At 41.4% G+C, this 15,259-nt stretch overlaps 1 protein-coding gene across 5 annotated transcripts in view; it reads right to left on the bottom strand.

Annotated features, from left to right (window-relative positions):
* DNAH8 (dynein axonemal heavy chain 8) overlaps positions 1-15,026 on the bottom strand; it is a 334,161-nt gene extending 319,135 nt beyond the window's left edge. For 3 of the 5 annotated variants that reach the window (XM_045498067.1, XM_045498069.1, XM_045498071.1), the window contains exons 1-4: positions 14,823-15,025; positions 9,213-9,317; positions 3,502-3,968; positions 3,259-3,393 (exon numbers count right to left, since the gene is read on the bottom strand). In XM_045498067.1, coding sequence (XP_045354023.1) covers positions 3,259-3,393; positions 3,502-3,924 — 558 coding nt within the window. In that variant the 5' untranslated portion in view covers positions 3,925-3,968; positions 9,213-9,317; positions 14,823-15,025. Of the gene's footprint in view, positions 1-3,258; positions 3,394-3,501; positions 3,969-9,212; positions 9,318-14,822 lie in introns of all 5 variants that reach the window. The other 2 variants (XM_045498070.1, XM_045498068.1) reach the window with 2 other exon arrangements.
* Between the last annotated feature and the right edge of the window lie 233 nt (positions 15,027-15,259).

Genomic DNA, 15,259 nt, shown 5'->3' with positions numbered 1-15,259 from the left:
GGTTGGGGGTTATGAGTTAAATAGGTGACAAGGATTAAGGAATGCACTTGCAATGAGCACTGAGTTTTGTATGGAAGTTGAATCACTATATATACACCAGAATCTAATAATACACTATATATTAACTGGGATTAAAATAAAGTAAAAAAAAAAAAGAATTTCAAGGTGGATATGGTCAATCAGTCTTCAACAAAAAAGGCAAGAATATGCAATGGGAAAAAGACAGTCTCTTCAACAAATGGTGCTGGGAAATCTAGACAGAATGCAACTGGACAGAATGAAACTTACAGAATATACAAAAATAAACTCAAAGTGAATTTAAGGCCTAAATGTGAGACCTGAAGCCATAAAAATCCCAGATGAGGGGCGACTGGGTGGCTCAGTCGGTTGAGCATCCAACTTTGGCTCAGTCATGATCTCATGGTTTGTGAGTTTGAGCCCTGCATCGGGCTCTCTGCTGTCAGCACAGAGCCCACTTCAGCGTCTCTGTCCCCCACTTCCTCTCTGCCCCTCCCCCACTTTCACAAACTCTCACACAAAAAAAATATTTTTTTAAAAAACAAAAACAGAATCATAAATGAGAGCACAGGCAGTAATTTCTCTGACATCAATCATAGCAACATTTTTTGTAGATATGTCTCCTGAGGCAAGGGAAACAAAAGCAAAAATACTCTATTTAGACTACATCAAAACAAAAATCTGCAAAGCAAAGGAAACAATCAACGAAACTAAAAGAGAACCTACTGAATGGGTTAAGATATGTGCAAATGATATATCTGATAAAGGATTAGTATCCAAAACATATAAATAACTTATACAACTAAACATAAAGAAACCAAAATAATCCAATTCAAAATGGACAGAAGACATGAACAGACATTTCCCCAAAGAAGACATACAGATGGCCAACAGACACATGAAAAAAATGCTCAATATCATTCACCAACAGGAAAATGAAAATCAAAACTATAATGAGATATCACCTCACACCTGTCAGAATGGCTAAAATAAAAAAACATAAGAAACAAGTGTTGGCATGGGTGTGGAGAGAAAGGAACCCTGGTGAGAATGCGAACTGGTACAGACACTGTGGAAAACAGTATGGAGTTTCCTCAAAAAGTTAAAATAGTCAAAATAGAACTACCCTATGATTCAGTAATCACACTACTGGGTATTTACTGAAGAGACACAAAAACATTAACTCAAAGGAATACATGACCCTCTATGTTTATTGCACCATTATTTGCAATAGCCAAATTATGGAAGCAGCCCAAATGTCCATCAATAGATGAATGGATAAAGAAGATGTGGTATGTATACACAATGGAATATTACTCAGCCATAAAAAAGAATGAAATCTCACCATTTGCAACAACATGCATGGAGCTGAAGAGTATAATGCTAGGCAAAATCAGCTAGTCAGAGAAAGATAAATATGTTTTCATTCATATGTGAAAGTTAAGAAACAAAACCAATACACAAAGGACAAAAGAAGACAGAGAGAGACACACAAACCAAGAAACAGACTCATAACTATAGAGAATAAATTGATGGTTACCAGAGGGGAGGTGCATGGGGCGGGGGCAATGGGTGAAATAGGTGATGGGGATTAAAGAGTATACTGATCATGATGAGCAATGGGTGATGTATAGAATCGTAGAATCATGACGTTGTACACCTGAAATTAACATAACACTATATGTTAACTATACTGGAATTTAAAAACTTAAAAAAAGTTTTTTTAAAGAATTTCAAGGTGGTGACAGGAGATCATTAAGCCAAGTACGGGGCCCTTCAGCCCAGGGGCCTGTTTGATTGCACAGTCCACATGCCCATGAAGCCATCCTTGACCACACCTGTACATTCCTGCAGAGAATTTCGGCAACCTGAGAAACTATACTCTATTGCAGTTGCTTTCTGTGGCACCTCTTCTTTTATGTGCACATCCCCGTGCATTTTTCTATCTTTGGCCATTAAAATATCTCAGATTATTGATCTCTGTGCATCAATCACATTCCCAGATCACCATAACACACTAAGGAAACAGGAAATTGAGCAATCCCACTCATGCTATCAGAGGACTGCTAGTTCTCAACTTTTATAAGGGTCCTGAAAGAAGTGAAAGGCAGACAACTTTCCAGAACTTGGCAACACCTTGCATCAAGCAAGGGAGAGACTCCTCTAGGCACCATTCCCCAGAATCTTGGCTCCTAGAGCAAGCTAAAGAGTTTTGCCCAAGTTCACTGGTCCCTATAAAAGCAGGGGGTAGGGACCCCAACGATGACAACCTCACCACAACACTGCCCCCTACCCTACTCTCTCATCAGTGCATTCAGTGGGACAACCAGCTCACCACCAGTATGTACCTGCTCTCTGGTCTTGCTGGGGCTCCAGGCCAGTCCACTCCAAGAGGTGGTAAAGAGCTCAGGCAACTTGTAGGAATTTTTTTGAAAATTAATATAGAGCCACAGCTATCTGAAAGGAAGCAGTGATACTGCTTCCGATAGCTTCTATGAAAGTCACAGCTTATCATATATTACTCTAATTAGGGTGACCACAGAAATTCATCAGCCAAAACTGGGACTTTTTAGGAGTGAAAGGAGGGACTGTTAATAATTTTTCCAGGAAAGTAGGCATAATTTAGGACTGTCCCTGATATGCTGAGACACATGGTAATCACCTCTTTGTTTTCTACAAAGCTCATGCAAAAGTCACTGTTTCCTAGTTCATATGTGCCCAGTTTGTTTTTCTATCCAAATTATTTGCATATGTAGTTTATACAACCTGTGCTTTTATTAGAGAAAGAGAGAGAGAGAGGGAGAGAGAATCCCAAGCAGGCTCCACACACTGTGAGCGCAGAGCCCTATGCAGGGCTTGAACTCACAAACTATGAGATCATGACCTGAGCTGAAATCAAGAGTTGGATGCTTAACCTACTGAGGCACCCAGGGGCCCCTGACCTGTGCCTTTAAACTAGTTAACTCTATCTGTGCTTGACTCTCCCTCTAACTTTTAAGGGCATTTTGAGTTCAAATTTTAGCCAAATTCGAATTGCTAACTCTTCTCTTAGTTTCCTACTCAATAGTAGACCTAACTAGAAATATGATTCAACTGGCTTTAAGTCATATAAAACTCCCCTAATTGGTAAAATTTCAACCTTCCCTTTCTAAATGTTCTGTTGTTCATGACAATGATCCCAGCCTCTTAAAACAATCAGTTGTCAAAGAGCAATTAAAAACTAGTAAGATTTAAACTCACAGATGGACAGTCCAAAATTAATTCTTCAATGGTTACCAAGTCCAGGCCAAGCTTCTCCGCTAGAATTTCAAATATATATTTGTATGAAGGGTCAATTTTCATTTTCCGATTTTCCCTTGCTTCTCTAAATCTTGCCTAAAGAATGAAAACCACAGGGAAAAATTGTTAATTATGGGAAATGACCACCAAAAAAATTAATGTGACATAAAAGTGACACTTGAAAAATCTTATTATAAGCAAAACCTGTCTCTCTTTTAATGTTTCTTGGAGATTTGGAATGCCGCTCATGCTTCGATGATATCGGGATGATTTTCGGGAAGACTGGGAAAGCACTTCAGAAAGCAGGGATTGGCCCAGTCGTACTGCAGACTTAGGTCGAACTCTATATCCACCTTGCTCATCATGCTCAGAAGCAGGGACATTCAGAAAATCACTTCCAGAAAGAGCAGGATCTCTTTCAGAAAGAGAGCCAGTTTCTACCGTGGAGGCTGCCCCTGTCACAGAGAGCGGAGCCTCTTCGTCCAAAGGAGGAGGGGCCTCTTCTCCTGGAGGGGGCGGAGCCTCATCTCCCGGAGGGGCGGTACCTTCTGAACCAGGGGGTGCTGCCTCTCCAGAAGAGGGAGGAGCTTCTTGCCAAGAGGGTGGACCACCTTCTTCAGAGCTCATGTTGGCCGTGTTTTCCTCCCACCGGGCACCTGAATCTTCAAAACCTAGAATTATACAATGTTTTCTTGTAAAACTGTACAATAAATGGAATGTTCTGTGTTAATTTATTCCTCCCCTTGAGCCTGGACAGGTAGCAAAATCATCTATTTCTCCCTTCCTACATTAACTGAAGAAGCTAAGCTCACAGGACTAGAGAATGATTTTTTAACGAGGGACAGCACACATATACCTAGGGCCCTTTTGAAACTATAAGAGCTCCTCCTGACTATGATATGCCTCTAGGGGACTGCCACTCCACACGCATCCCATCCCTGTCATAGTAATTACTGCACCTGATGGGAAGGTACCTGTCCTCAGGTATGTAAGGGCTGAAAAACGATTGAAAGCCACAGCATTAGAGCTGAGATACTGACTTGTCCGAGAGACAAGGCAAAGAACCACACGGACGGAAATATTCCTTGCAAGGAGGAACTCCGTGACACAATTCACTAATCACTCAACCGTTCAGCCATCTCATCTACATACGCATATCCAAGAACCCCCAGAAAGCATAAAACCTCCTCTTAGCAGTGTGAAAATTAATAAAAGGAAACCTCATTTAGTATGTTTTCGGAAGGCCAGCAGGGGGAAGCTCTCACATCCTACCAGCCCTACCACTGGTTGTGAATTGCAGACCAAATAGCAAGAGCCTGACCTTGTACATGGATACTACTTTCCTATCCTGCAGGATTTATGAAAGACTTTCCCTTCCCCCAGCAATAGCCCAGGCAATGACAGGCTGTCACAACTCAGCCAATGAAAAGTCACTATACTTCCAGCTCCCAGCTTACTCCAATGGACTTTTTGTTTATAACAGCATCCCCCTAAAATGTGACTGTGACTATTTATTAAAGCAATGGTATCATATAAAGTATAAATCTGACCTCAATCAGAAAAGCTCTATATACAGGAATACAGAAGTTATCATGAGCACATTAAGCAGGAAAATTAGGAGACACCAGCGGAACAGGAGAAAATGTCACTTATAGAGAAAGAAACCACATTATAGGACAATAATCAAACTCCCATCGAAATAAACAAGTTTTCAGAATATGGCTAAGATCCAGAAGTCAGGATAATAGTAAACACTTGAAGAACACAACAACATAGCAGAGACTTCAAAAGAAGACAGAGAAAGAGGCTTTTTAATGAGAAATTCTGAGGACACTGGTGCACACCTGGCCTAAGTAAGACGGTCCTTCTTGTGGAGGGACATGAGCAGCCCTCTATAAGACAGAGACAGCCTGTAACCTGCACCCCACAGCTGCCCCCTCCAGCTTTTCCAAAGATTCTATAAACAGCTGAAATGGTTTTCTTTGATATCCTAAATTGGCCTACTCAAGAACAGAAATACCCCAACTGACCTACCTTTTTGCTGCCAGCTAAGCACTTGTGGCCAAGACATGCAAAAAAGAACAACTGTTCCCAAACCAACTGCAGACTTTTTTTTTCTCATCCCCCTTTCCTCTCTCTTTTATAAACCTCTCTCCTCTCTCCTTTATAAATTCCAGGTTTTGTCTTTGTTCCTTGACCACAATCTAATGTATACTTTCTTCACATGTGAGTACATTTGCTTGGAAAGTAACTAAGTAAACATCTCTGAGTTATTTTTGGACATAATGATCTGCAATACCCAGGAGTTGTGGGGCACCTGGGTGGCTTGGTCAGTTAAGTGTCCGTCCCACTCTCGATTTTGGTTCAGGTCACGATCTCACGTTTCATAGGATCAAGTCCCATCTCGGGCTCCATGCCGACAGCACAGAGCCTGCTTGGGATTCTCTCTCCAACTCTATCTGCCCCTCCCTTGCTCTCTCGATCTCTCTCAAAATAAATAAATGAACTTAAAAAAAATACCCAGGAGTTGTGTTTGCATTATCTTGGCCTAGAGGAGTTAACTGTACTATCTATAGTAGCTCAAGAACAAGTATAATGATACATACTAGGGAAGTCATATCAACTGCCTGTCACTCTGTTCTAATTTATGCTTTTGAATTCTGCAAAACAATTCACTTTACTCAGTAGGAGAATCATGCCCATTCTCAAAGGATATTGTCAGGCATGGTTGTCTAGTTTCTGAAACCAAAGCAAAATTTACTTAAATTTCAATATAATGGTAAAACACATACACTGACTAAGCTCACTAGCACTAGAGAGATTCTCTGTAGGCAACCAGTGCTCTTTCTAGAACCACCATTATTTATACCCCTATAGAGTCACTATTATTTAAGCCATCAAGGAAAAGTGAAAATTAAATCATGATAGTATGTTTAAGAAGTCAGGGAAGTATTCAATTAATCTTAATGATTTTTTCATCTAAAAATGGCCACTATTTTTTTTAAGGGTTGGCACAGATTAAATTTTCAGAAAACGTTATTATCCAACACAGTTCATTCCCTGAGGAGTCCAGATTTCTGAGGTTCATGGCACATAATTTCAGAACTAGGAAAAAAAAACCTTAGAAAGTATCTAGTTCAGCTCTCCCTTTTTACTGCTAATGAAACTAAGACCCACAGAAGTCATAGGTCTTACCCAATCACACAGACAAAAATGATCTTTCTAAATATCAGATCATATCATATCACTGCCCTACTTCTGGGTGCCAAATACAAACTCTTGTGTCCTCCAGGGCTTTCCTGACTCGGTTCCAATCTCTCCAGTTTTCTTTCATTGCCTTTGCCCTGGGCGTTGCCTGAGGTCACAGCAGCTCTGGCAGTTTCTGAAAAAAAGCACTGTTCTCTCACCTCTAGTCATTGGCTGAGAGCTCACAGCCTAACGAAGGAGGCAAACATACCGACCCTTAAAGTTTCATTACAGTCAGCCAAGGTGTGCACAAGAATCTGTAGCATCAGAGGAGAAAACTCAAGAAGGAAATCTCTAAGGAGGAGCTGTCATTTAAGGTAAGTCTTGGTAGGGTACATATGAGTTCCATGGAGAAGACTGGGGAAGTCATATTACTTGTCAACAATTAAATGCCAAGTTCTGGGGTGCCTGGGTGGCTTGGTCGGTTAAGCGTCCAACTTCGGCTCAGGTCGTGATCTCACGGTCCGTGAGTTCGAGCCCTGCGTTGGGCTCTGTGCTGACAGCTCAGAGCCTGGAGCCTGTTTCAGATTCTGTGTCGCCCTCTCTCTATGACCCTCCCCCGTTCATGCTCTGTCTCTCTCTGTCTCAAAAATAAATAAACGTTTAAAAAAATTTTTTTTTAAATAAATAAATAAATGCCAAGTTCTATGCTTGGGAGATGTATAACAATGCTTGATAAATACATATATTTATATATATATAACACATGACCAACAAGCACATGGAAAAACACTCAATGCTCAACTAAGACAATGCAGATCAAAACCACCAGGAGATGGCACTTTACATCCACTAGGATGGCTATAAATTTTTTTTAAATTTTTGTATTGTCTATTTATTTTTGAGACAGAGCAAGCATGTGTGTGTGCACGCGAAGGTTGGGGAGGGGCAGAGAGGCGGGGGTGGGGGGGGGGACAGAGGATATGAAGCAGGCTCCGTGCTGACAGCAGAGAGCTTGATGCAGGCCTTGATTGAACTCATGAACCATGAGACCATGACCTGAGCCAAAATCAAGAATGACTGAGCCACCCAGGTGCCCCTAAAATTTTTTTTTAAGACAATAAAAAGTGTAGAGAAGGTTGTAGAGAACTGTAAATCTTCATCCATTGCTGGTGGGAATGTAAAATAGTACAGTCTCTGAGGAAAACAGGTTGGCAGTTAGTTTCTCAAAAACCTAATCACAGAATGACCACATGAGCCAGTAATTCCAGTCCAGGGTAGAATTTTACCAATTCCACGCAAGAGAATTGATAACATCTGTTCACACAAAAATCTGTAGGTAAATGTTCATGGCATACCTTGAAATGTGGCATACCTTATAATGGAATATTATTCTGTCATAAGAAGGCATGAAGGACTGTTACATGCTAGAGCAGGGATGAACCGTGAAAACACCACACTAAGTGAAAGAAGCCAAACACAAAAGGCCACATATTGTATGAATCTTTTTATATGAAATATCCAGAAAAGGCAAATCCATAGAGACAGAAAGTATATCAGAGGTTGCCAGGGGATAGGGAAGGAAGAACTGGGCCTAATGGCTAATAGGCCTGAGTGTCTTTTTTGGATAATAGAAATGCTCTGGGATTAGATAGCGATTATTTATGGTTGCACAACACAGTGAATATAATAAAAACCATTGAAGGCTATGCCTTAACATGGTGAACTTTATGTTATGTGAAATAAGCTTATAACTCAATTTTAAAATGCTATTTTTAGGGGAGCCTCAGTGGCTCAATCCATTAAGCTACCGGCTCCTGATTTCAGCTGTGATCATGTTCTCACAGTTAGCGAGTTTGAGCCCTGCATAGGGGCTCCACCCTGTTGGAGCCTGCTTGAGATTCTCTCTCTCTCCCACTCTGTCTGCCCCTCCCCTGCTCTCGTTCTGTCACTTAAAATAAATAAATAAACTTAAAAAAAAACTGTTAACAGGGTGCCCGGGTGGCTCAGTCGGTTAAGAGGCTAACTTCAGCCTCTCAGGTCATGATCTCAGGCGTGGTCTGTGAGCTCAAGCCCCGTATTGGGCTCTGTGCTGACAGCTCAGAGCCGGAGCCTGCTTCTGATTCTGTGTGTGTCTCTCTCTCCACCCCTCCCTTGCTTGCTGTCTCTCTTTCTCTCTCTCAAAACTAATAAACATTAAAAAAATAATAATAATAAAGTAAAAAATTGTTAAAAACACAAATAAAATGCTATTTAAAAAAAACGATAAACACTGCAGTAAGGAAATGACCAATTTATTGACCATCTGTCAGGAGGCTTTAGTTTGGAAAATTTCCCCTCAAACCCACCAGGGGAAAAAAGAAGGCATTTTAATACTAAATAAGAAAGGTAAAAAAGAGATAGAATTAGTTTAGGCACAGATGACTGTTAACCCTCTGTAGGCACCAGTTTCCCCCACCCCTTACTCAAATAGCTATTTGTGATCTTGCAAAGAAAGAATATTAAAGCTAAAAATGCTTCATTTAGTCCTGAATATCACCAGTTGGGTTAAAGAGTACCTATGGTTACTAAGGTCAGGCTGAATCCCTAGCCTTAGAGAAGGAAATTTCATTGAAAACAAGTATGAAAGGGAAGAAAAAAATGAAAGCTTCTCCCCTGTTCCTGTGCCACAGCCCCAGCCGCCATGCAAAATGGTGTAACTACTATGTACCCAGGGCCACGATACTCACTCTGGGAGGCAGAAAACAAGGAGACTTTTGTCCTCAAGGATTCACAATGCTATTGGAGAGAGAATCTTCACAAATCAGTCAAGAGTGTGAAACTGCAGAGTTCTACTGGAAAATAATTCAGAGAAGGGAAGAATTAGTGTCAACAAAAAAGACAAAGAGGATTTCATGGAGGATTTGAGCATAAGTTGCATTTGAAGACTAAGTTGGATTCAATAAGAAGAGAGGGAAGAAACCTAGAGAGAAAAGTAAAGAGGTAAAGACAGGAAAGGCTATGAAGAGGTCAAAAAAGGGAGAAGTTAGTAGGGGAAAAAAAGCTTAGAATGATGTCATATTATATTTATTCTTCCAAATGACTACAAACAGCAAGGATTCAGAATCAATTAAAACAAGTAAATAACGAATGATAAAACATGTTTTTTTTTTTTAAGCACAGATCTTAATGCTAATATGTTAGAAAACTGTCTTAGTTCTTTTTTTTTTTTCAACTTTTTTAATGTTTATTTTTGAGAGACAGAATGTGAGTGTGGGAGGGAGCAGAGAGAAATGGAGACGCAGAATCCGAAGCAGGCTCCAGGTTCTGAGCTGTCAGCACAGAGCCCAACGTGGGGCTTGAATCCATGAACCATGAGAACATGACCTGAGCTGAAGTTGGACACCCAATTGACTGAGCCATCCAGGTGCCCCCAAATTGGCTTAGTTTGGCCAGTGATTTTTTTCTAGCACTCCTAAGTAGTTCTGAAAATCTCATCAAAAATTCATCAAGTTTATCATAAGATACACAGAAAAAATCCATTTTGACTGACTCTGCTCATATGCTAATCTAATAAATGCAATCTATAGCTTCAATTCAGGTAAACATTTCACTATAACATATATACACTTTCCACCTCTATGTGTGTCGTCTTACCTCAGTTTCCTTGGAACTTAGGTGAAGCTGTTTAAGGAGAAATAAAAAGCATTTAATTTCTGAAACATTAGAATACTTACAAGTTTCATGAAAGAGTTTAACTTGTGCTCTACTAAGTGCTGATATCTATGTACCTGCATATATTTTTTAAGATTTTATTATTTTTTTTAATATTTATTTATTTTGAGAGAAAGAGAGATAGAATGTGAGCAGGGGAGGGGCAGCGAGAGGGAGACACAGAATCCAAAGCAGGCTTCAGGCCTCTAAACCGTCAGCACAGAGCCTGATGCGGGGCTCCAACTCACAAACCGTGAGATCATGACCTGAGCCAAAGTTGGACGCTTAACCAACTGAGCCACACAGGAGCCCCTTTTAAGATTTTATTTTTAAGCAATCTCTATACTCAGTGTGGAGCTTGAACCCACAACCCCAAGATCAAGAGTCAAATGCTCCACTGACTGAGCCAGCCAAGTGCCTCAATATTTCAAGCTAAGGGCAGGATAAGCTCTTATTCTGTAAACATTAAAGAGTGTTTATGGTTAATAGTCTATGAACAAACAGTGAATATAAAGAAACTGATAACCAGGTATTAATCACTATTGTGACTGAGAAATAAATAAATTCTAAATAATTTGTTATGTTTTAATATTTTTAAAATAAATCACATATCTAACCATGGGGTTTGGGGTGATATTGGGGTTTAGAGCCAGTGGCCAAGAAAGAATTCTTGAAAATGTCTTTGGTGCAAAAAAAGCTGATTTTATTAAAGCACAGGGACAGGACCCATGGGCAGAAAGAGTTGCACTGGGACTGTGAAGAGTGACTGATTATAAACCTTCAGGTTGGGAGGGCGTCAGGGACAGCTTAAGTCTCTAAGGAATTTTGGAAGCAAAGTTTCCAGGACCTTGAGGGGCTAGCTGTTGTTAGGAAAATGTCATTTATTATACTCCTTAGTAAAACCTCAGTCATGAGACTATTCAGATGGATATCAGGGGCCATATGCTTGCAGTATAATTGCCAACGTGTACTTGGGGGTTAAAGTAAAGAAGGCTTGCAAAGGAATTTTTATGTGTTTTAGTAGACTCACAGGATCTTGGGGGTGGGAGGAAGGATCAGGATAATAATAAACCAAGATTCCATTTTGCAAAGTGTCATCATCGAGGCAACTGGGCTCCTAGAGGAAGGTCATTCGGCCTGTTTCAAGGACTTGTAAATGGGCTATAGGCAGTAAGGGAATTTCATTTCTCATTTTCCTTTGTTTCCCACATCACCATGGCAAGCACTTAAACCCTGTTACATCTTGATGAGGGTGATATTAGGGCTCCGGGAAATGGAGTCTATAGGTTTCTGGAGATTACGGTATGGATAAGATTGCCTTTTTCTTGCAGTTCACTAAGTTATCTGTAAACTGAAGGACACTCCTGTCCTGCATGCCTGTGATTTCTCAGTCACCCATTTGCTTTCTTTCCTTTCCCCTGTTCTTGAGCAGCCAGGAGTGTCCGAGGAATATCTCACATATCCCACCTCGGGGCAGGGAGGAGGTGCTTTTAGCCTGTACTTTGCCCTCAGCTCGCCCCACGCCCCCTCATCATCTAAGACACTCAAAATAAATAAATAAATTGCCCAATAAATAAATAAACCACGGCCCACGTGGGGAGATCTTGCCTAGGGGAAATGTAGAATTCTTCCTCTTAACAAAATAATTTAAGATGCATTTTCTACATGGCTTTCAAATGCCAAATCGTACTGGGCATGTAATAAACTCTGAAAATAAAATACCAACTTACCACTTCCAAAGACTGATGCAACCATTTAATTTTAGGTTAGGAAATGTATACAACTACTTTATTTAGAATTCCTAAAAACTGTACCAAAAGTGTGAATAGAGTACATAGTTGAAATGGAAAAATCTTAGTAAACATGAATTAGCTTACTATATTATTCACATTATATCCAATTTGTATGTATGTATGTATATATACAGAGAAGGTTGATTGTTCACTGCAACATGTTTGTAACAGCAAAAACAACTGCAAAAACAAACATACTTCCTGGAAACATCCAAAAAATGTCCCTTCTAAAGGACCCATTGTATACCTAAAAGGAATATAACACTCTGTGTTAATTATACTTCAATTTTTAAAAAGATGTTAAATATAGTAGGTGCTCAATAAGTGGTAACCAATTACAAAAAAAGAAAGAGAGAGAAAGAGGAAGGGAGGGAGGAAGGGAGGAAGGAAGGGAGGGAGGAAGGAAGGAAGGAAGGAAAGAAGAGGTAGGGGGAGAACCCATTAATTGAACTGCAGTACTAAGGCCAAATGCTTGGTTCCTGGACTTGTTTTGAAAGCATAAACAGAACTATAGTTGTATTAATTGCATTAACTTAGCTCCACGTACTGATTGGTTCTCTACTTATGTTTTATGCACCTCTTAACCTCAGGCACGATCAATCATTAATTGCTTCTTTACCCCCTACTCCCCAGTTACCCACTGATTGTAGAAACCTAATGGGAAACCAGACAGTAACATTTGTCTTGACATATCTGATTCTACTAGGTGCCGAATAGCTCCTCATTGTGGGAAGAATTCTTACCTCCAGATTGTTTCAAGGCCTCCTCCCTTAAGGTTTCAAGAAACCCCCTTAGCCTCCTCTCATGTACAGAAGCTGTCCCAACGCTTAGCAGGGGGAAGCAGCTTTGGGAATGACCCTTGCCTTCTCCTTGGTTCTGTCCTTCTGATCATAAAGCTTTCTTTGCTTCAGAACTCGTGCCTCAGGCATTGGCTTATTGCTCATTGGGTGGGTGCACAGACAAGTTTGAGCTTGATAATAGTATCCTGTTCAATAAAATTTTAATATAGACACTAGAAATAAAAAGAATGAAGTAGAACTACATCTACAGATGTAGAAAGATCTCCAACACGGATTATTTATATGAAAGAAAAAAAGCAAAGCAAAGTACACTACCTAACAGTACCAACTGTATACATTTTTATAAGTGTATATATAAATGCGTATATATGGTATTTCATCTTTTCTAAGATGCACATTTTTTAAAAGGTTTAATTGGCAACATTTTTTCTTTCATCACATGTTTTCCTTCATGCAGTTACATAACTATGTAATTTTCATTTATGTAACTGCATAAAATTATGATCAGTAATAGTTTAGATTTGATAAAACATGTTAAAAGGTTTCCAGGAAAGATACAGGAAAGTTATCACCAGCGATCCTCTTGAGAGAGAAAGATGGAGGGGGAAGTAGAGGAAGAGTTGTACTTTCCAATTTTATAACTTTCTGTATGATTTTTTAAAAAATAGAATCATGTGCCTATTTTACTCATATGTGTATGTATCATATACAACAACACATGACACGTGTTTTTATTGTCCCCTGCACCATTAACATTTAGAACCTAAAATTCCCTATGGATTTTAGGATTTGGCAAGATTACTTATGCAATAAAGACGCAAGTATTCATACTTGGCTAGCCATAGAGCAGAGTGAATTCAGGATAAACACCTATTCATCTCTTTCCCCTCCACAGACAACTTGATGCCACTTGCAATCATTCTCAATTTCCACCAGTCCTTCTCCTTAAGTTCAATTTGAAGGTTCATTGCACCTGCACAAAGTCATTCCTGCTCATTTTCAGGAGCAGTTAGGACAGTGGACTTCTCCACGCACAGGAAGACTGAAGTGAGCAAATGACACAACAGGGAGCGAAGCCTACAGCCACTTCAACCACGTTCCTTCTTCTTGCACCCATTTCTATAACCTTATCCCTTCTTGCATTAGTTGATTCCTGATTGTGGAGGGTCTTCCGTGTGCTTGGCAGCTATAGCTACATATAAAATTAAGAGACCCCGGGGCATCTGGGTGGCTCTGACTTCAGCTGAGGTTATGATCTCACAGTTTGTGGGTTTGAGCCCCACATCAGGCTCTGTGCTGACAGCTCAGAGCCTGGAGCCTGCTTCAGATTCTGTGTCTCCCTCTCTCTCTGCCCCTCCCCTGCTTGTACTCTGTGTCTCTCTCTCTCTTAAAAATAAATAAAAACATTAAAAAAAAAAAACAACTAAGAGGCCTCTTCTGGAGCAAAACAAACAAGTTGGGGGGACAGACCGTTAAGCATACACTGGATGGTCAGTGTCAAGAAAAGGTGAATTAGCAAAGGGCTGAGAGAGACTGACATAAAAGAGAAACTTCTGGAAAACAACCTGACAGACAAGACATTTGAGTTGCATCTGAAGAAGAGCTGTCATGAGAACATGGACTAGGGGAGTATTTATTCCAGGCTGCAGGCGGGGGGATAACAGAGTGCAAATGCACCAAAGCAGGAAAAGGGACAGCTTGCTTGGGAAAAGTGGGACGCTCAGTGAGGAGACTTTCGGGGTGCAGGGGAGAGAGGAAAAGGGAGGTAGAGAAAATTAAGCTGGAGGGATAGGTATTTCGTCTGCCTTAGTTTTGAACTCTTAGCAGGGGGAGTGAAGAGACTGGGATTTACAAAAGGCGATGACTGAGCTGGGGTTGTGCAGTAGGGTGTTAGCTGGGCTGGTCGAGAGGACTAGCTGGGAGGTGAGAAACTGAATTCCAGCACCGACTGTGATCCCCACCTAGAGAGGAAAGCGGGCCTTGGCATCCCGAGAAGAGAGGGCTAGGGACAGAAGCTCGTCGCGTCCCCGTCGAGCCCCCGCCGCGCACTCACCTGCCGCCGCCCGCAGCTCGCCCAGGTCGGCGAGGAGGCCGGGGTGCGCCGGGGTAGCTGCTCCCGGCTCCGCGGCCGCCGAGGTGCGGCCGTTGGGAGTCCGGCACCGGTTCGCTCTGGGGCGCCCCGCGTGGGCTGTGCTGGGCGCTGCTCCCCGCGCGGTGCCGGGTGCGGGAGCACAGGCTGCGGGGGAGGCCCGCCCCCGCGCGCGTGCTGTTCTGCACAGGACACGCACCCCACCCCCACCCCGCCCCGCCTTCGGAGCTGGAGAAGTGAAACATCGTGGAGCGGCCAGGGTCATTGGGTCACTAAAGGGCAGACACCTAGAGGGGGAAATTGAGCGGGGTGCGGATTCCAAGGTATGCTTTGAGAGGACTGCCATGGAAATGCTTAAATGTATAAAATGAAGTTTTCTATGGCCTTTTCTTTCCTTCTTT

Source organism: Leopardus geoffroyi, chromosome B2 (genome assembly GCF_018350155.1).
Source record: "Leopardus geoffroyi isolate Oge1 chromosome B2, O.geoffroyi_Oge1_pat1.0, whole genome shotgun sequence".
In the NCBI taxonomy this organism is placed as follows: Eukaryota; Metazoa; Chordata; class Mammalia; order Carnivora; family Felidae; genus Leopardus; species Leopardus geoffroyi.
Note: the sequence above shows the minus strand (reverse complement) of the source record. Positions and strands in the feature narration are given on the sequence as shown.